Source organism: Podarcis cretensis (assembly GCF_951804945.1).
Source record: "Podarcis cretensis genome assembly, chromosome: 18".
NCBI classification, from domain to species: Eukaryota; Metazoa; Chordata; class Lepidosauria; order Squamata; family Lacertidae; genus Podarcis; species Podarcis cretensis.
The window spans coordinates 9,340,506-9,362,191 of record NC_137188.1 but is presented as its reverse complement, the minus strand read 5'-3'; the positions used below and the strand labels follow the sequence as shown (position 1 = coordinate 9,362,191).

At 48.6% G+C, this 21,686-nt stretch overlaps 1 protein-coding gene across 2 annotated transcripts in view; it reads left to right on the top strand.

The window, feature by feature from the left end:
* ANO8 (anoctamin 8) overlaps positions 1-21,686 on the top strand; it is a 44,435-nt gene that overhangs the window by 8,485 nt on the left and 14,264 nt on the right. For both annotated transcript variants that reach the window (XM_079960464.1, XM_079960465.1), the window contains exons 2-11: positions 3,483-3,593; positions 8,872-9,004; positions 11,170-11,308; positions 13,451-13,547; positions 14,914-15,030; positions 17,074-17,201; positions 18,229-18,390; positions 19,149-19,301; positions 20,058-20,184; positions 20,945-21,000. In XM_079960464.1, coding sequence (XP_079816590.1) covers positions 3,483-3,593; positions 8,872-9,004; positions 11,170-11,308; positions 13,451-13,547; positions 14,914-15,030; positions 17,074-17,201; positions 18,229-18,390; positions 19,149-19,301; positions 20,058-20,184; positions 20,945-21,000 — 1,223 coding nt within the window. The remainder of the gene's footprint in view (positions 1-3,482; positions 3,594-8,871; positions 9,005-11,169; positions 11,309-13,450; positions 13,548-14,913; positions 15,031-17,073; positions 17,202-18,228; positions 18,391-19,148; positions 19,302-20,057; positions 20,185-20,944; positions 21,001-21,686) is intronic.

The following is a 21,686-nucleotide window of genomic DNA, read 5'->3' as shown; positions in this document are numbered from 1 at the left end:
GGACCCCTGACCATAAGGTCCAGTCGTGGCCGACTCTGGGGTTGCGGCGCTCATCTCGCTTTATTGGCCGAGGGAGCCAGCGTACAGCTTCCGGGTCATGTGGCCAGCAGGACTAAGCCGCTTCTGGCGAACTAGAGCAGCGGACGGAAACGCCGTTTACCTTCCTGCCGGAGCAGTACCTATTTATCTACTTCCACTTGACATGCTTTTGAACTGCTAGGTTGGCAGGAGCGGGGACCGAGCAACGGGAGCTCACCCCGTCATTGCAGGGATTCGAACCGCCGACCTTCTGATCGGCAAGTCCTAGGCTCTGTGGTTTAACCCACAGCGCCACCCGCGTCCCTGTAGATAGGCCTCCTTTGGGCCAGATCCAGCAGCCGGGCTCTTATGAATCATACGAATATGTGGCAAAACTGAATGCCCTTTGGACCTGTGAGTATTCCTACACAGACGGACGTACAAAATAGCCAAGCCTTGTTCTTGCCCCTTAATTTTGGACTTTCCGTTGCTCTGGACAAGCGGAATGGGTGGGAAACAGAACAAAGGAGACCGCCTGGCCCCGTGCATCCGTTCTGGTGGGAACTCCATCACCGGAGGCGGTTGCCATAGAGACGAGTAGCGTTTAGCATCCCTGCTCCTTTCCCTCCTTTCTCTCCCCCTTTCCACTGTTTTCCCAGCGGAAGGCGCTGGCGTGGGGAACATACTGGCATCTTTCAGCATCCAGGTAAGGGACTTCTTTGATCGAGTTGCTGAGGGGCAAGTTGTTCGCACAGCAACGTCCTTCAGAGATGAGACAAACCGGGGAGCTTGCATTTGAGGTGCCAAGTTTTAGGCCTGTCGTAAAAAATTAGCAGCCTGTCAGCTCACGCTGCAAACCTTTCATTCCGGCTGCAGAGCAACAGAGGAGCGTGTTTCTGTTCTTATCATTGTGTCGCCGGTTTTCATTCTGATGGCTTTTCGGTGTTATGTGTTTTCTGAACGTTGCCGCCTTTGTCCCTGTGCTGTGCAGCTGGGTGGAGGGTCAGGATTACAAATGAGCTGGACGCGAGGTGGACTGCAGGACGGAAAGCCATACCTCTTGGATTTTGGCTGCCAGGGTGGCCATTGAAAGCGAAGGAACAGTGCCCTTGAGGGGAGGTTTGGCAACCCTGTAGAGAAGAGAAGTATTGGTGGGGGGACTCCAGAGGTGATTTCTGGCACATTTGTGATTATTTGTGCTCAGAAAGGCAGCAGGGCGGTTAAGCATCTTGTTTTCAAGACTTCAAAAGTTTCTGGGCCGGCGTTTCCCTACCTGTGCATGTCGCCAAACTTCCTGCTGAAAAGGCTGGAGCTTTTCACATCGTCAAAGTTCCGGTTATTTGTTTATTTTCTGCCGCTTTCGTTCTGCGGAAGCGCCCCCTCCCGGGCAGCGTTGATGCAATAACACTTGGGAAGCAGTGCAGAAAGGCGGATGGAGTGGAACGACGCATCGAAAGGTGAGCCAGACTAGATTTTAAAGGCGCAGGAGGAGCACGCCTAGCTTTGCTTTCGATAAGTTGGCAACCCGGTGGAGATGAAGATGCAGTGCTGGCCTTGTTCCTGTTAAGTTGTGGGCGAACATATCAGACGACACAGCGATTCTTCCAAAGCAGCTCTTTATTTGTAAGCTGGAACAGAACTGAACTGAGGAGCTCAGCCAGTCTGCTTATTATATAGAGCTCCACTAGAATGCAACAGTAACCATTTTCTGTAACTAGCCAATCACTGAACGTCACTTTCGATCCTTACATTTGCATACAAACTATCCGATCACTGAACGTCACTTTCGATCCTTCATTTGCATAACTATCTACAGTATCCCCCTGCTGGCCCAGGGTGAGAACTTCAGTACATAACAGTTCCCACCTGCCGTCGTATTGCACACCGCTCTTGAAAGGCGGGATTTTTTATATATATATAATTTTTTATTAGTTTTTTTAACACATCATTTTCAACAGTATTTAAACATACTTTTACATCTTATTCAAATTTTTGACTTCCATCAATCCTGTCTGAAAATTTTCCAATCTAATCTCTCGGTATGCATTTCTTATCCTCCCTACATTTCAGACTCATAACCAATATCTCTATCTTTTTATACTTTGTAACACTTCATATATTTCTCCTTACAAAACTTCTTGTAATCCTACTAGCGTAATTTGTTGATTACAGTTGCTCTTCAAATAATTCATATACTTCTTCCAATCTTCTGTAAATCTCTGGTCCCGCAGGTTTCGAATCCTTCCTGTCATTTTGTCCAATTCTGCATAGTCCATTAATTTTGTCTGCCATTCTTCTTTCGTTGGAATTTCTTCTTGTTTCCATTTCTGGGCTAATAATACTCTTGCTGCTGTTGTTGCATATAAAAACAATTTAGCATCTTGCCTATTAATGTCCTGACTTATAATACCAAGTAAATATGCTTCTGGTTTTTTTAAGAATGTGTATTTCAACATCTTTTTCATCTCATTATATATCATTTCCCAGAAGTTCTTTCCTTTTTTACATTCCCACCACATATGACAAAATGTTCCTTCTTTTTCTTTACATTTCCATCATTTATTATTTGTCTTATACAGTGGTGCCTCGCAAGATGAAAAGAATCCGTTCCACGAGTCTCTTCGTCTTGCGGTTTTTTCGTCTTGCGAAGCAAGCCCATTGACGGCTTAGCGGATTAGCGCTATTAGCGGCTTAGCGGCAAAGCGGCTAAGCGGCTATTAGCGGCTTAGCGGCTTAGAAAAAGGGGGGGAGTGAAAAAAATCGCAAGACTCGCAAGATGTTTTTGTCTTGCCCATAGGGAAATTCGTCTTGCGAAGCGCCTCGAAAAACGGAAAACCTTTTCGTCTAGCGTGTTTTTCGTCTTGCGAGGCATTCGTCTTGCGGGGCACCACTGTACATTTTAGCTAATTTCACTGGTGTAATATACCATCTATACATCATTTTCATCATACAGTGGTGCCCCGCAAGACGAACGCCTCGGAAGACGAAAAACTCGCTAGACGAAGGAGTTTTTCGTTTTCTTAGCCGCTTCGCAAGACGCATCTCCCTATGGGCTTGCTTCGCAAAACGGACCTCTTTTGAAGCAAGGGGCGGCGGAGAGATGATTGCTTCTCCCCATTGCCAGCCCCACAATCTCCGGGGACAGAGGGGAAGCAATCTTCTCCCCGCCGCCCCTTGCTTTAAACAGGTCCGGGGACAGAGGGGAAGGCGCGCGCCTTCCCCTCTGTCCCCGGACGGTCTCCATAGGAACGCATTGATTGATTTTCAATGCATTCCTATGGGAAACCGTGCTTCGCAAGACGAAAAACTCGCAAGAAGAAAAAACTTGCGGAACGAATTAATTTCGTCTTGCGAGGCACCACTGTATTCTCTTTCAAAGCATTACAGGCTGTAAATTTTATCCTTTCCTTCCTGAAAGGCGGGATGTTTTAACTGGCTCATCCTTGCTCTTCTTCACCCCACAGATAAGCTCTTCGGGAAGAGGCTGCTGCAGGCTGGCCGTTACATTATGTCTCACAAATCATGGATGAAAACGGTGCCTACGGAAAACTGCGATGTCCTGATGACCCTGCCAGGTGCGTTTTGCCAAATTCGGCAGTTTCAGTTCTTTGGTTCAAAACAGAGGGACATAGCAGGCTGCCTGCTGCCAAGTCAGAACTCTGCTCCAACTAGCTCAGTTTAGCCTACACAGGCTGGCAGCAGTGGCCATCCAGAGTTGCAGGCAGAGGATCGGGTGGCGCTGTGGTCTAAACCACAGAGCGTCTTGGGCTTGCCAATCGGAAGGTCGGCGGTTCGAATCCCCGCAACAGAGTGAGCTCCCGTTGCTCTGTCCTAGCTCCTGCCAACCTAATAATAATTTGTTATTTATACCCTGCCCATCTGGCTGAGTTTCCCCAGCCACTTCCAATCAAGTGTTAAAAACAATACAGCATTAAATATTAAAAACTTCCCTAAACAGGTCTGCCTTCAGATATCTTTTAAAGAGAAGATAGCTGCTTATTTCCTTCACATCTGAAGGGAGGGCATTCCACAGGGCGGGCGCCACCACTGAGAAGGCCCTCTGTCTGGTTCCCTGTAACCTCACTTCTCACAATGAGGGAACTGCCAGAAGGCCCTCGGCGCTGGATCTCAGTGTCCGGGCTGGATGATGGGGGTGGAGATGCTCCTTCAGGTATACAGGACCGAAGCCGTTTAGGGCTTTAAAGGTCAGCACCAACACTTTGAATTGTGCTCGGAAACGTCCCAGGAGCCAATGCAGATCTCTCAAGACCGGTGTTATGTGGTCCCTAGCAGTTCGAAAACACACCAGCGCAAGTAGATAAAGAGGTACCACTCTGGCGGGAAGGTAAACAGCATTTCCCTGCACTCTGTTTCTGTCACAGTGTCCCGTTGCGCCACATGACCCAGAAAGCTGTCTGCGGACAAACGCCGGCTCCCTCGGCCTGAAAGCGATATGAGCACCCAACCCCATAGTCACCTTTGACTGGACTTAGCCGTCCAGCGGTCCTTTACCCTATGGTCCTTCCCCCCCAGTGAACCCAGAGAATAGTAGAGACGGACAGTTAGGAATGGAGCCTCCACATCCAGGCACCGTCTACCTGCAAAGCAGCAAAGGAAAACGGGCAGGTGCAGAAATTTCCAGATCAGTTCTGCGTGCTGAAAAAAGCTGACTTTGCCAAGGCCAAGGTTGGTGGTTCCCTTGCCCCCCCCCCCCCAATTCCGGGAAGGGAAACGAAGATTGCTGCATGCTGGTTTCAGGCTTGATCTCTTGTAATCAGACACCAGGCTGGGTGAGAGGCCAGACCATAATGTAGTATGGAGGAAAAGGAGAGAGAGTTTCTCTTCTTAAGCCTTCCAATGTGAAACCCCCCCCCCCCATTTTGATCAGGAAGGTCCCCCGAGGGAACCTGGGAATTGCATCACTCGCCCAATTTATTTATTTTTAATTTGTTTCGTTTCGTAACACACATAAACAGAGAGAGCGTAACGACACGTGAAAGTGCAAAAAGAGGAAAACTAAACTACGAAGCAGGCAGGTATAATGCACACCGTGGGAGCTTGTTATGCAAGAAAAATACATCCGCGTTATCGGATGATCAAGTCTGGTTACAGATTTTCCAGGCTTGGGTTCTTAAAACGGTGGTTCCACTGTATATAATAATAATAATAACAACAACAATAATAATAATTTATTACTTACCGTATTTTTTGCTCACTTTTTCCCCTCCTAAAAAGTAAGGGGAAATGTGTGTGCGTCTTATGGCGCGAATGCAGGCTGCGCAGCTATCCCAGAAGACAGAACAGCAAGAGGGATTGCTGCTTTCACTGCACAGCGATCCCTCTTGCTGTTCTGTCTTCTGAGACTCAGAATATTTTTTTTTCTTGTTTTCCTCCTCCAAAAACTAGGTGCGTCTTGTGGTCTGGTGCGTCTTACAGAGCGAAAAATACGGTATACCCCATCTGGCCGGGCCTCCACAGCTACTCTGGGCGGCTTCCAGCAGAATGTTAAACACATAATAAAACATCAAACATGTGATAAAGCAATGCCAAGTCATGTTAAAAGTGCCTGGAGGTTCTAGTCTTCATCGAAATCTCAAACTGCATGCAATTTCCCCCCTTATAGCTCTGTTTCAGAGGGATAATAATAATAATAATAATAATAATAATAATAATAATAATATTTATTATTTATACCCCACCCATCTGGCTGAGCTTCCCCAGAGACTCTGGGTGGCTTCCAAGAAATATTAAAATACTGTAATATAGGTAAAGGTAAAGGTACCCCTGCCCGTACGGGCCAGTCTTGACAGACTCTGGGGTTGTGCGCCCATCTCACTTAAGAGGCCAGGGGCCAGCGCTGTCCGGAGACACTTCCGGGTCACGTGGCCAGCGTGACATCGCTGCTCTGGCGAGCCAGAGCCGCACACGGAAACGCCGTTTACCTTCCCGCTGGTAAGCGGTCCCTATTTATCTACTTGCACCCGGAGGTGCTTTCGAACTGCTAGGTTGGCAGGCGCTGGGACCGAGCAGCGGGAGCGCACCCCGCCGCAGGGATTCGAACCGCCGACCTTTCGATCGGCAAGTCCTAGGCGCTGAGGCTTTAACCCACAGCGCCACCTGCGTCCCCTGTAATATATATCAAACTGTAATATATCAAACATTAAAAGCTTCCCTAAACAGGTCTGCCTTCAGATGTCTTCTAAAAGTCTGGTAGTTGTTGTTCTCTTTGACATCTGATGGGAGGGCGTTCCACAAGGCGGGTGCCACCACCGAGAAGGCCCTCTGCCTGGTTCCCTGTAACCTCACTTCTCGCAGGGAGGGAACCGCCAGAAGGCCCTCGGGAGATGGACCCCGGTGTCCAGGCAGAACGATGGAGATGGAGACGCTCCTTCAGATACAGTGGTACCTCGCAAGACGAATGCCTCGTAAGACGAAAAACTCGCAAAACGAAAGCATTTTTCGTTTTTTGAGTTGCTTCGCAAGACGGGTTTCCCCATGGGCTTGCTTCGCAAGACGGAAACGTCTTGCAAGTTTGTTTCCTTTGTCTTGCAAGTTTCTTTCCTTTTTCTTAAAACCGTGCATTCACTTCGAGGAGCAACTCATAGCACGCGGTGTCGTAGCCTTTTTTGAGGTTTTTGAAGACTTTGGCGATTTTTGAAGCTTTTCCAAAGCCCGTGCTTCGCAAGACGAAAAATCGCAAGACGAAAAAACTCGCGGAACGAATTAATTTCGTCTTGCGAGGCACCACTGTATACTGGGCCGAGGCCGTTTAGGGTTCAAAGGGAGCATTCTCCAAGGGCCCAACGTAAAATTTGGGTCTGTTTTCCACTGAGTTGCAATTATGATTCCAGCTGCCTAGATCATATATAAGACCAATACTTTTCACATTATTATCATTATTAATATTTATTATTATCATTATATTTGTACCCTGCCCATCTGTCTGGGTTGCCCCAGCCACTCTGGGTGGCTTCCAGCATAAACAGAAATATAATAAAACATAACACATTAAAAACCTCCAGATACAGAACAAGTTTAAAGACACTAGCAGGACTAGAATAATAACTTCAATGTAAAATAGTAGAGTTGTGACAATAATATACGCAATAAATATGTGATGTATGTAACCAGCTGCGGGGAGGGAGGGAAGTCAAGACTCGGCAGAGTCAAAGGGATTATATTGTGATAATAAGGATTGTTGGGAAAAGGATTATAGGAAGAAAACAATAAAAATTTATAAGGGGGGGGGAATAAAAACCTCCAGATACAGGACTGCTTTCAGATGTCGGTGGTGTACTTCTTTTGTGTGTGTGTGTGTGTGTGTGTGTGTGTGTGTGTAATTTGATTTTAAAAAATATAAACATACAACAAAAAACAATTCAAAATCCAAATATCGAGATTGCTCTGAATCCCCTCCCATCCCTTCCATAGGTCCCAATGATAATATTTACAACTGCATATCAATACTTATCCAGATTTTAAATTATCCATACTTTCTATTTCTTTACAAGTGTGGTTAACATCCTGCTAATGTTCTAACCTGCTTACAGTAGTCTCATAGATAAATTATAAACTTTCCCCATTATTTTTTTAAAGTTCTTGTCTTCTTGATTTCTGAGCTTCCCAGCTAATTTTGCCATTTCGGCGTAGTCCATCAACTTGGTTTGCCATTCCTCCCTGGTGTAGTTCTCTGACATCTGACGGGGGAGCGTTCCACATGGCAGGTGCCACCACCGAGAAGGCCCTCTGCCTGGTTCCCTGCAACCTCGCTTCTCGCAGGGAGGGAACCGCCAGAAGGCCTTCGGAGCTGGACCTCAGTTTCTGGGCTGAACGATGGGGGTTACGTTGTGGCCTCACTGTACCGTTTGTTTGTAGAAAAGCCTCAAAGCGGTTTACAAAAAAAAAGGGGGGGGAGAGAGATAAAAGCAATAAAATAATAACTTAACAAAATTGCAAGCATAACGTACATAGCATGCAGGAAGTTAAAAACGCAGCAGAATACACTAAAACAAATTTCTAAGCACCAGGGGAGGCTTGTCTAAAAATGAATTTATTCGGCAGGTGCCAAAAAAGGTACAGTGAAGGCACTCACCTGATATCAAGTGGCAGAGAGTTCCAACAGACACGTTCAAATAAAAATCAGTCGAAAGATCCCTAACTGGTTGATCCGAGTGTTTAAAATTAACTAACCACCGCAGCCCTGGAGTGCCTGAAATCCGTATCTGACCACTCAGAGAGCCAGTGTGGTGTAGTGGTTAAGAGTGGTGGACTCGTAATCTGGTGAACCGGGTTCGATTCCTCGCTCCTCCACATGCAGCTGCTGGGTGACGATGGGCTAGTCACACTTCTCTGAAGTCTCTCAGCCCCACTCACCTCACAGAGTGTTTGTTGTGGGGGAGGAAGGGAAAGGAGATAGTTAGCCGCTTTGAGACTCCTTAAAGGTAAAGGTAAAGGGACCCCTGGCCATTAGGTCCAGTCGTGACCAACTCTGGAGTTGCGGCACTCATCTCGCTTTACTGGCCGAGGGAGCCGGCGTACAGCTTCCGGGTCATGTGGCCAGCATGACTAGCCGCTTCTGGCAAACCAGAGCAGCGCACGGAAACGTCGTTTACCTTCCCGCCGGAGTGGTACCTATTTATCTACTTGCACTGGCGTGCTTTCGAACTGCTATGTTGTCAGGAGCTCGGACAGAGCAACGGGAGCCCACCCCGTCGCGGGGATTCGAACCGCCGACCTTCTGATCGGCAAGTCCTAGGCTCTGTGGTTTAACCCACAGTGCCACCTTAGGGTAGTGATAAAATAAATCTCCTCTCTCTTCTTCTTCTCACTCTCCTTTTCCAAATGCCTCTCCAGACACGACCGACGACCACACGCTTCTGTGGCTGCTGAACCACATCCGGCTCGGTATCCCGGAGCTCATCATTCAGATACGGCATCACAAGCACACCCGGGTCTACGCCTTCTTCGTCACAGCGACTTACGAAAGGCAGGTCTCGTCTCCGGAGGGTGGCAGATTTTGGGCGTGTGGGCGTACGGTGGGCCAGCGGGAAGCGAGGAAGGTCTTTCTTCCTCGCCGGACAACCCTCCTTTCCCTGCCTTTTAAAACCATGTCAGAATGATAAAGAATTCCAGTCGCGCCTCGGATCCTGAACGCCTTGCGAGTCGAACGTTTCGGCTCCAGAACGCCGCAAACCCGGAAGCGAGTGTTCCGGTTTGCGAACGTTCTTTGGAACCCGAACGTCCGACGGGGCTTCCGATTGGAGCTTCCGGCAGCCAATCGGAAGCCGCACCTTGGTTTCCGAATGTTTTGGAAGTCGAACGGACTTCCGGAACGGATTCTGTTCGACTTCCGAGGTACCACTGCTTGGGGATCAGAGAATTCAGGATACTGTTTCCAAGTCTATTGTCTCCACTGGATATGAGCTAGAACTTTTCCCACGCCTACCTAAACATGCTATCAGAGATGCATGGAGCTTTTTGAATGGACGGGAAAAGTGTAAGCAGCCTTCCCTTCTCCTAAAAAAAATAGTATTTTTTATTCTGTCCTGAGCAAATCCACCGTCTGTTGCTTTAATTTTTATAATGAAATGTTTTTAGAATCGTTGGATTATTTTGATTGTTGTCAGCCCCCCTGGAGGGCGGGATATAAATAAAAATTTTTATTATTATTATTATTTAAATCAAGATCAAAAATCAAAGCAAGCTGATTTCGCTCAAGTCTGATCGGCAGTGCAATATAGAAACTTAATTGCGCAGGTCTGTGTCTCGAGGTATATTATGTATAAATTGGTCATCGCTGTAGTTTAATGGTGTATCTTTGCGTACAGTGGTACCTCGGGTTAAGTACTTAATTAGTTCCGGAGGTCCGTACTTAACCTGAAACTGTTCTTAACCTGAAGCACCACTTTAGCTAATGGGGCCTCCTGCTGCTGCCGTGTCACCGGAGCATGATTTCTGTTCACATCCTGAAGCAAAGTTCTTAACCTGAAGCACTATTTCTGGGTTAGCGGAGTCTGTAACCTGAAGCGTATGTAACCTGAGGTACCACTGTATTCCTCAAAAGTGTGAATAGAATATCTTTTATCTCCTTTTTTTGGCTGAAAGGCCCAAGGATGGTCGCAAACAACAACAAATAAACTTTGACTCAGGATCGTTGGCGTAGCTAGCAGGGGCGAAACCCTGAAATTAGGTTAGAGAATATTAAGTCGCCAAACGGGCCTCATCATCTTCTGTTGGAAACGTCTGGTGGGGATAATGCACAGCAAAAACCCTTTGAACAGGAAATAAACTTTGACAGGAAATAAACATTGCTATCATGAAGTTAAGGGTGCATTCCGCGCAGCTGGGAAATCAAAAAAGGAGGGAACGATCGCTTTGCAGACCGAAATCTGCAATAGCTGATAGGTTTGTCTAGTCACCGCTTTAGCTGCTTGGGCTTCAGAGCATGTGCAGACTTCCTGCCCTCTTAGTCTCCTATGTTAGGGAAAAATCTAGGTGTGAGGCTGCTATTCACCCAGCTCGTTGTGCAGAGCCCACGGGTCCCTGCGGAATAAAGGAAGGAGTCCAGCCAACCAGAGCAAATAGCTGTAGACCAAAGTTTATTGCGCAATAGGTTCAAAGAGCAAATTTTGAACCCCGAGGATGGGGTGACAAAGACTTTTAAAACTTTCCTACCACATCCCAGAATACAGTTCGAAGGGGAGGGGTTAACCTTGGCAAACATGTCCAGACAAGTCCTTGGTACCAGATTAGCATAAGCGGACATGGCAGGGCAAGACTCAGGTATAAGATGAGCATAGACAAATATGTCTTAAGTACCCACCACCCAAAAGTACAGTAAAAGTTCCTTTGCATGTCTGGAGCCTGAGGCGAGTCAGGTGATGAGATTTGGCTTCCTTTGGCTAACAATGAGCCCAGAAATTGTCACCTCTGGGAACTTCCTGGAGTCCTTTTTCAAGGGGAAAATAGCTTTGGAATGGGGGGAACTGGGAAAGGAGATGATTTTATATTATTTTTAAAGCTAGGTAACTTCCCTGAGCTGTCAAGTTGAAAGAATACATTCAGGAATAATATTTGTAATATTTAACTTTAAAGATGTGCCCCCCCTGTAATTTCCATAACACCTTTCTCCACCCCCATTCTTCTCGGCAGTTTGCTCCGGGGAGCCGATGAGATCGGTTTGCGGAAGCCTGTGAAAGCCGAGTTTGGAGGCGGTATGCGAAGCTTCTCTTGCGAGGAGGATTACATCTACGAGAACATTGAAAATGAACTTTATTTCTTCACTTCTCAGGTGGGTGCTGTGTGGGATGTGATACCGTATTTTTCACTCCATAAGACGCCCCTGACCATAAGATGCACCTAGTTTTTAGAGGAGGAAAACAAGAAAACAAATATTCTGAACGAAACAGTGGATGTATGATTTTTGTGGTTCATGCTGTGGCCACAGACATGTGATCTGATGGTGAATTTGGGGTGACCCAATGCAAAAATTCTGATGATGCATGTGGATCCATGCTTTATAACCACATTTTCCCACCATTGTAGCCCCAGGAAACAGTGGATGCATGGTTTTTTTGGTGCAGGCAGTAGCCATGGACATGCTATGTGATCTGTTGGTGAATTTGGGGTGACCCAATGTAAAACTCCTGAGGATCCATGGGCTTTTACCTCCCCCTCCCAGGCAGCCTCTGCTAGGTCCCTTATCTCTCCTCCGATCCCACCGATCAGCTGTTTCCTTTCAACTCCCCCTTCCCTCTTGTTTGCCTTAGTGTCTTTTCCTTAGCTGGAGCAGTTTTTTGCTCCTTTTCTTCTAATTTCTCTCCTTATTGCTTTAGTCTTCCTGTTTTCCCCCTTTGCAAGTTTGCTGTCATTGCCTACCCCTTCCCAGGCAGCTTCCTTTATCTCTAGCATCCCTTATCTCTCTCCCCGATCAGCAAACAATCAGCGGCTTTGTTTCAACACCCACTTCCCTCTTTCAAAAAAAAAAAAAAAAAAGCATGATCTGCTTTTTGCCCCTGGGCAATTCGGCTCCAGGGACCACACATTAAGACGCACAGACATTTCCCCTTACTTTTTAGGAATAAAAAAGTGTGTCTTACGGAGCGAAAAATACGGTACATAGATGGCAGTTGAATGCAACATTCCTTGTTTTCCTAGAGTGGACATGCAAGGGGATGTTTGGTCCAGCCACTTGGAACTTCCTGGACTGGGACATCCTCTTGCGTGTGACTAGAGGTGGGCATGACCTTACCTGTTCAGGTAACAGAACCACAAGGCACACAGTCCTCCTCCCCTCTTTTTCCATCTTCCTTTCGTCCTGTGAGCTGCCAGCCTGCAGTCACTGGGATTAAACCCCCCCCCCAAAAAAATGGGTAGATCCACATGTATAAGACTAGGTTTTCTCCCTAAAAAAATAATGTCCAAAATTTGAGGGCGTCTTATACACGGATAGATCTCCCCCCATTTTCTTAAATCGGAGTCCACCAAAATAGGGGGTGTCTTATCCATTGGGGCTTCTTATAGACGGAAAAATACGGTATCTCTGTAACTAAGTCTGCCTTCAGGGATCCATCTGTGAACTGAATGTGTGAGTAAACTTCTTTTGTATACCTTATCCCTGACCACTGGTCCTGTTAGCCAGGGATGATGGGAGTTGTAGTCCCAAAACAGCTGGAGGGCTGAGTTTGGGGATGCCTGCCTTAGAGGGTCTGAGAAAAAAGCAGAGGCAATGGAGCAGCCCTGCTTCCCTTCTCTGCTCTGCAACCCGATGGAACAGCCGCCGCCTGCTTCGTAATGTTTCTTAAAAGAGCCGTAGGTGCCAAGACCCAGTTGTGGCTCGAAGGCTGTGGGGCTGGTGCATAGCTGTCAAGCGTCCCTTATTTGGCGGGAAAGTCCCTTATCCCAGTGCCGTGTCCCGCTGCTGTCCCGGATTGATGATGTCCCTTAATTTTCCTGGGTTTCAAAGGAAGCAGCTCCTCTCCCTCCCTCCCTGCCGGCCAGGGAGGAGGGAGGCTCCAACTGTGTTGCTTGGCTGCGTTGCTTACCCAATAAGGAGTCTAAGAACGACTGGGGGGTGGAGCTTGCATGCCTTGTGCCAATCAAATCGGCCGCCTTGCCTGGGGACTCGCTTTTGCTCAGCGCTTCCCAGCGGAGAGGTGACGGTGGTTTTCCTTGCTGCATCCCCTTTGCCGGGTTGCTGCGCTGTGGGAACCACTGCTTGAGGCTTCGCTTGGCTGCTGGCTGGGCTTTCTGCCTTTGGCTCAGAGGGGCTCATAAGCTGAACATACCTGTGCTTGGAAAATCCCTTATTTTGGCTGCTGATCCCTTATTTTCAAGGCTGCTGGTCCCTTATTTTCAAATCTATTAGGTGACAGCTATGGGCTGGTGACCCCCGGGTGCTCCATTCACTGCTTTCCCCTCTCTCCTCTTTCAGGAACGTCAGAGCATCATCAGGTATTGGCTGGAGAACCTGCGGGCCAAACAGGGCGAGGCTCTGCACAACATCCACTTCCTGGAAGGCCAGCCAATCGGTGAGTGGGGATTGGGGCCAGAAGGCGGGGCATGTGGAGCGACATCTGTCTGCCTGCCTGAAGAGCTGGACTGAGATTTGTGTACTGTCAGAACAACCAAAGAGAATCCTTTGCTGACTCTTCTGAATTTTGGATCGTTTCCAATTTTGCTTTTGAAATTTGAAATAGATTGGTGTCTGTCTGTCTGTCTGCCTGAAGAAGTGAACTGAGATTTGTGCGCTGCCTGAATAACCAATCAGAAACCTTTCCTGGGTCTTCTGAATTTTGGAGAGTTTCCCATTTTGCTTTTGAAATTCAGCAGCGTTTCAAAGAGCCACAAAACTCCGGAATATTCCGTCATGTGTGCACCTTTTAAAAAAGTAAGGGAGGAATTGAGTAGGATTCAGCAGAAGTAGAATTCTTGGGCCAAATCCATCCCCCTTTTCTGAAACGGGAGCCATTACAAATTTGTTAACTCCAGCGGGCGGGGGACAGGTTTGATATCCCCAAATTTAGATGCTTTTATCCTTTCCTTTGCCGCCCCCCTCCAAATCCTGCCCATGTTCATAACAGGGAATACAGTGGTACTTTGGTTCTGGAACAGCTTAGTTGTCAAACAAATCGGCTCCCAAATGCCTCAAACCCAGAAGTAAGTGTTCCGGTTTGCAAACATTTTTCGGAAGCCGAACATCCGATGCTCCTGCAGACAATCAAAAGCCATGCCTTGGTTTCCGAACAGTTTTGGGAGTCAAACAGGCTTTCAGAACTGATTAAGTTTGAGAAGCAATGTTCCACTGTATCAAAAAAAGTTTCAATTGCATGTAAATTTCCAAATGAAACATATATTGTGATATTGGCACCATGTGTTTCGTCTAACTTTAGCTCTCAGATTTTGCTTTACGTTACTCTGGGCACCACAGTGAGGAGAGTTATATATCTATCCGTCTCTACATTACATAAAAGGGACGCGGGTGGCACTGTGGGTTAAACCACAGAGCCTAGGACTTGCCGATCAGAAGGTTGGCAGTTCGAATCCCCGTGACGGGGTGAGCTCCCGTTGCTCGGTCCCTGCACGTCAAAGTGCAAGTAGATAAATAGGTACCGCTCCGGCGGGAAGGTAAACGGCGTTTCCGTGCGCTGCTCTGGTTTGCCAGAAGCGGCTTAGTCCTGCTGGCCACATGACCCGGAAGCTGCACGCCGGCTCCCTCGGCCAATAAAGTAAGATGAGCGCCACAACCCCAGAGTCGGCCACGACTGGACCTAATGGTCAGCGGTCAATTTACCTAGAGCTTTGGTAGCTGCTGTTGGCACATCCACGGTCGAAGGGGGCTTGTGTGGCACCCCTGTTCCGCTCAACTCCTGCACCTCCCCTTTCTTTTCTCCGCAGTTCCCGAATTGGCTGCCCGCGGCATTCTCCAGCAAGTCTTCCCCATCCATGAGCAACGGATCCTCAACCGGCTGATGAAATCGTGGGTACAAGCCATTTGCGAACCGCAACCTTTGGGTATGCAATTCCATCCTTCCCTGTCTCCCTCCTGTTCCGAGATCACTTGGGGGGGCCACAGGTTCCCCTTCCTGCCCCTGATCTAAGGAGAGACGTTCTCCCCCTTCTCTCAGGATGCGGGTGGCGCTGTGGTCTAAACCACTGAGCCTCTTGGGCTTGCCGATCAGAAGGTCGGCGGTTCGAATCCCCGTGACGGGGTGAGCTCCCGTTGCTCTGTCCCTGCTCCTGCCAACCTAGCTTTTCGAAAGCACACCAGCGCAAGTAGATAAATAGGTACCGCTCCGGCGGGAAAGTAAACAGCATTTCCGTGTGCTCTGGTTTCCGTCACGGTGTCCTGTTGTGCCAAAAGCGGTTTAGTCCTGCTGGCCACATGTCCCGGAAAGCTGTCGGCGGTTCGAATCCCCGTGACAGAGTGAGCTCCCGTTGCTTGGTCCCTGCTCCTGCCAACCTAGCAGTTCGAAAGCACGTCAAAGTGCAAGTAGATAAATAGGTACCACTCTGGCGGGAAGGTAAACGGCGTTTCCGTGCGCTGCTCTGGTTCGCCAGAAGCGGCTTTGTCATGCTGGCCACATGACCCGGAAGCTGTACGTCGGCTCCCTTGGCCAATAAAGCGTGATGAGCGCCGCAACCCCACAGTCGCCTTTGACTGGACTTAACTGTCCAGGGGTCCTTTACCTTTTACCTTTTACACCTTTAGGTGCCAGGCAAATATGTTCTTCTTTAACCAGGGCTTTGGCCTTCCAAATGTAGTTTTGTTTTTAGGGGGGGGGATTGTTTTGTTGTTTTTAACTACTTATTTGTGTTTTTATCTTGTGCTTTTATCCTGTGAACCACCCAGAGATCTTTTGATGAAGGGCTGTGTAATAATAATAATAATAATAATAATAATAATAATAATAATGGTAATAATACCCAGTGCTTTTTTCGGGAGGGGAATGCAGGGGTACGCATACCCCTAAACATTTTGTGAATCTTTGTACTTTTGTCCATTTGCTGTATTTATTCCCCCCCCCCCCATTTGAACTAGAAAATGGTTATTTTCTTGAGTCAAAATGAGAGTGCCCCTAAACGTTTTTTAAAGAAAAAAAGCACTGATGATAAGAATAAGGATAATATCTTGAGGGTCCAGTCTTCTCCCTTCCTGAGCAAAAAGAGAGGCGTGTACCGTTCTTCATGCAGGAATGCATCTTTGAAATAAGAGAACAGGATGGGCAGCAAATTAACAACAACAATTGTTATACCTGATTGAGCATCTCCACCTCCATTGTTCTACCTGGACACTGAGGTCCAGCTCCGAGGGCCTTCTGGCGGTTCCCTCACCGTGAGAAGTGAGGTTACCGGGAACCAGGCAGAGGGCCTTCTCGGTGGTGGCGCCCGCCCTGTGGAACGCCCTCCCACCAGATGTCAAAGAGATAAACAACTACCAGACTTTTAGAAGACATCTGAAGGCAGCCCTGTTTAGGGAAGCTTTTAATATTCAATAGACTATTGTATTTTAATATTCTGTTGGAAGTCGCCCAGAGTGGCTGGGGGGACCCAGCCAGATGGGCGGAGTATAAATAATAAATTATTGATATTACGTTGCTGTTGTTGATGTCTGGAGAGTACAGCCTTCCCCATTCCTGAGCAAAAAGAGAGGTGCTACATTTCCTCATGCAAGAAGCCATCTTCAAAATAAAAGAATAGGATGGGCAATATAATAATAATAATAATAATAATAATAATAATAATAATAATAGAAATAATAATATCTGGAGGGTGCAGGCTTTCCCATTCCTCATGCAGGATTGCATCTTCTAAATCTAAGTTTTAATTTATATATATTTTTAACTGTTGCTATATCTGTATTGTCCCTGCTATTCCTAATTGCAAATTCAAATGTATCCCTATTGTGTTTTATGACTTCCTTGATATTGTATGTGGGCTGGAATTGGTCTGTGACCGAAATAATAAAATTCATTCATCTTCTAAATAAAAGAACAGGATGCTGAATTAACTTTGCTCCAGCTATGTTCTGATTTCCTTGCCCCTTGCCACCCCCAGATGATATCTGTGACTACTTTGGTGTGAAAATCGCCATGTATTTCGCCTGGCTTGGCTTCTATACGTCGGCCATGGTCTACCCGGCCGTATTCGGCTCCCTTCTCTACACCTTCACGGAGAACGATCAGGTGAGGACGGCTTACCTATAGAACAGGGGAGGGGAAGAGAGAGTAAAATAACAAGGGAGGCAGGGCCGGATTTCGGTTTGATGCGGCCCTCAGCTACTGAAGGTAATGGGGCCCTTTATATGTCCAGCTGTCCTTTGTCAACAACAAATTGCCGCTGTGTTTTTGTGTTGAATATATGCTATATGGCAGGCAAACTCGGCCCTCCAGATGTTTTGAGACTACAGTTCCCATCATCCCTGACCACTGGTCCTGTTAGCTAGGGATGATGGGAGTTGTAGTCCCAAAACATCTGGAGGGCCAAGTTTGCCTGTGCCTGCTATATGGTAATTTATGGACCTAATAGGTATCTAAAGCCATTTGCACATAGCAAAATATGTATTTTATCAAAGTAATTGTTGGACTGAAATACAATGAAGAAAAAGTATATATGAATAATGGAATACAATGAAGAAGTATATGAATAGTGGAATAATTATTAAGCTCTAACTTAAAATGATTTTTGTATTCATAGCAAATTTAATGATATTGGCGTTTGGCAATAACAAAAGTTCCTTTAGAAACACGGTTTACAAAGACTCACAGTCGAGTCTCTAGAATCTTGTTATAACAAGAAATAATAATAGGTGTAAATATGTGATGCAAACTACTAATCATTAGGGACGCGGGTGGCACTGTGGTCTAAACCGCAGAGCCTAGGGTTTGCCGATCAGAAGGTTGGCGGTTCGAATCCCCGCAATGGGGTGAGCTCCCGTTGCTCGGTCCCTGCTCCTGCCTACCTAGCAGTTCGAAAGCACGTCAAAGTGCAAGTAGATCAATAGGTACCACTCCGGCGGGAAGATAAACGGCGTTTCCGTGCGCTGCTCTGGTTCGCCAGAAGCGGCTTAGTCCTGCTGGCCACATGACCCGGAAGCTGGACGCTGGCTCCCTCAGCCAATAAAGCGAGATGAGCGCCGCAACCCCAGAGTCGGCCACAACTGGACCTAATGGTCAGGGGTCCCTTTACCTTTACCTTTATTCCCCCCACCAGACCAGCCGGGACGTCTGCTGTGTGATCTTCGCCATCTTCAACGTCATCTGGGCCACCCTGTTCCTGGAGGAGTGGAAGCGGCGGGGGGCCGAGTTTGCCTACAAGTGGGGCACCCTGGACACACCAGCGGAGTCCATTGAGGAGCCGCGGCCACAGTTCCGGGTCAGTGGCGGCGCCGGATCCAGCCCTGGGAACTGGGGCAGGGGAGAGAACGTTGTAGGGGAGCACAGACCATCCCCTCCCTCCCTTAAGAGAGAGGGTGTGGCCTAAGGAGTCCGCTGAGGGCCAGGTGGAAAGGCTCTGGGGGCCGCAAGCAACCCTCTGCTGCTGAGGTTCCTAAGGAGACTCTCAGGGGCCAGATAGAAAGGTTCCAGGGGCCGCAATCACACCTCTGCTCCTGAGCTTCCTAAGGAGACCCTCAAGGGCCAGATAGAAAGGCTCCAGGAGCCGCAATCTCCCCTCTGCTCCTGAGTCTGCTAAGGGGGCCCTCCAGGGCCAGATAGAAAGGTTTCGGGGGCCACATTCACCCCTCTTCTCCTGAGCTTCCTAAGGAGACCCTCAAGGGCCAGATAGAAAGGCTCCAGGAGCCGCAATCTCCCCTCTGCTCCTGAGTCTGCTAAGGGGGCCCTCCAGGGCCAGATAGAAAGGTTTCGGGGGCCACATTCACCCATATGCTCTTGAGGTTCCTAAAGAGACCCTGCAGGGCCAGATAGAAAGGCTTTGGGGGCCACATTCACCCCTCTGCTCTTGAGGTTCCTAAAGAGGCCCTCAAGGGCCAGACAGAAAGGCTCCAGGGGCCGCATCCACCCCCCGGGGCCTGAGCTCTCCCTGCTGCAAGCGGGCCCACAATCTTCCCTAGCTCCTCCGGGCAGGCGGCTCTCTGTGGCCGCCACCTTGCTGACCCCTCTCCCTGCCTGCAGGGGGTGAAGCGTGTGAGCCCCGTCACCAACTCGGAGGAGTTCTACTACCCGCCCTGGAAGCGGCTGCTCTTCCAGTGCCTGGTCAGCCTCCCGGTCTGCCTCTTCTGCCTCTCCTTCGTCTTCCTCGCCATGCTGGGCTGCTTCGAGCTACAGGTGAGCGGGGAAGGCCGGGCGTTTTCGGAAGGGAGGAAGTTTTCACAGGAGGGAGAGACAGGTTATGGGGTTGTCATTGTCATCATCATCCTTATTAATTCTGTTGCTTTCTTCTTATTTTTACAAGAAGTAACTGAATCCGTTTGAAGGGACGCGTGTGGCGCTGTGGGTTAAACCACAGAGCCTAGGACTTGCCGATCAGAAGGTCGGCGGTTCGAATCCCCGCGATGACGGAGTGAGCTCCCGTTGCTCGGTCCCTGCTCCTGCCAACCTAGCAGTTCGAAAGCACGTCAAAGTGCAAGTAGATAAATAGGTACTGCTCTGGCGGGAAGGTAGACGGCGTTTCCGTGCACTGCTCTGGTTTGCCAGAAACGGCTTAGTCCTGCTGGCCACATGACCCGGAAGCTGGACGCCAGCTTCCTTGGCCAGTAAAGCGAGATGAGCGCCGCAGCCCCAGAGTCGGCCACGACTGGACCTAATCATCAGGGGTCCCTTTACCTTAACTGAATCCATTTTGGTTTCTCTGGACAAATCTCTCAGCTTATTTATTCGCCGTACACAGCGAACACTCCGGGTACAAACTTAACTTGTTCCGGGGGTTTGTAAGTACCCCAAGAAGTTTGTATCTAGAGGCACCGCTTCTGCGCATGGTATTGGTTTTGATTGGCATTTCTGAGCAGCGAGTTTTTTCGGGGGGGGGGACCCTCCTCGTTGCCCTCCCTGCGCGAACCCCTGCTTTCTCTCTTCGCTCGCCAGGAATTTGTGCTGAGCATTAAGGAGCTGCCGCGCATCGTGCATTTCCTGCCAAAAATTGTGCTGGCCGTCATCGTCACCGCCTGCGACGAAGTCTACAAGAAGATCGCCTACTGGCTGAACGACATGGGTGAATTCTTTGCGGAATCTGCTTTCTTTCCTTCCTTCCTTCCTTCCTTCCTTCCTTCCTTTTTTCTTTCCCCTTCCTTCCTTCCCTCCCTCCCTCCCTCCCTCCATTCTTCCTTCCTTCCTTTTTCTTTTCTCTTTTCTTTCTTTCTTCCTTCCTTCCTTCCCTCCCTCCCTCCCTCCCTCCCTCCCCCTTCCTTCCTTCCTTCCTTCCTTCCTTCCTTCCTTCCTTCCTTCTTTTTTTCTTTCCTCTTTCTTCTGTCCTTCCTTCCTTCCTTCCTTCCTTCCTTCCTTCCTTTTTTCTTTTCCTTCCTTCTTTCCTTTTCCTTCCTTTTTTCTCTTTCTTTCTTTCTTTCTTTCTTTCTTTCTTTCTTTCTCTCTCTCTTTCTCTCTTTCTCTCTTTCTCTCTTTCTCTCTTTCTCTCTGTCTGTCTGTCTTCCCTCCTTCCCTCCCTCCCTCCCTCCCTCCCTCCCTCCCTCCCCCTTCCTTCCTTCCTTCCTTCCTTCCTTCCTTCCTTTTTCTTTCCCCTTCCTTCCCTCCCTCCCTCCCTCCATTATTCCTTCCTTCCTTTTTTCTTTTCTCCTTCCTTCCTTCCTTCCTTCCTTCCTTCCTTCCTTCCTTCCTTCCTTATTTCCTTCCTTTTTTCCTTCTTCCCTCCCTCCCTCCCTCTCTTTCCACCCCTTCCTTCCTTCCTTCCTTCCTTCCTTCCTTCCTTCCTTCTTTGAGATAGACATCCTAAACATGAAATTTCCCTCTCCTTGCAGAAAATTACCGCTTGCAGAGTGCCTATGAAAAACACCTCATCATTAAAATGGTCTTGGTGAGTTTGGGTTCCCCGGGTGCAACGGTTGGGCTGCCACAGGTTTGTGGGAACAGTGGAGGGAGCCACTGATTTGCATGCAGAACGTACAGGTTCAGTCCCCGGAGACCCCCTGGGGCTGCTGCTGCCAGCCAGTGATGACAGTTCTGGCCTCGGTGGACCCAATGGTGCAAGTCCGATGCGTCAAACTAGTGGGTTTGACAGGAACAGGAGCCTTTGATAACCTGCTTGAAACCGGCTGGCTTCCCCACGGGTGTGGGTGTGTGCAGCTACAAGTGGGCTGCGTCGTCCTACTTCACCTGTTGGACAGCAGCCTGGGGAGCCCCAACCTAGTGGGCTTAACAGTTTGTCGAGACAGTAACAGGAGCCTTTGCTAAATTGCTTGAACCCGGCTGGCTTCCTTGCGGGTGGGGGGGCGGCAGCTAGAAGTGGGCTGCGTTGTCCTACTTCACCTGTTGGACAGCAGGCTGGGGGAGAGAGAGAGCAAGGGAGAAAGGAGGAGGCAGCAGTAGATTTCTGAGCACAATTCAAAGTGTTGGTGCTGACCTTGAAAGCCTTAAACAGCCTCAGCCCTGTATCCCTGAAGGAGCATCTCCACCTCCATCGTCCAGCCCGGATGCCGGGGTCCATCTCCGAGGGCCTTCTGGCGGTTCCCTCACCGTGAGAAGTGAGGTTACAGGGAACCA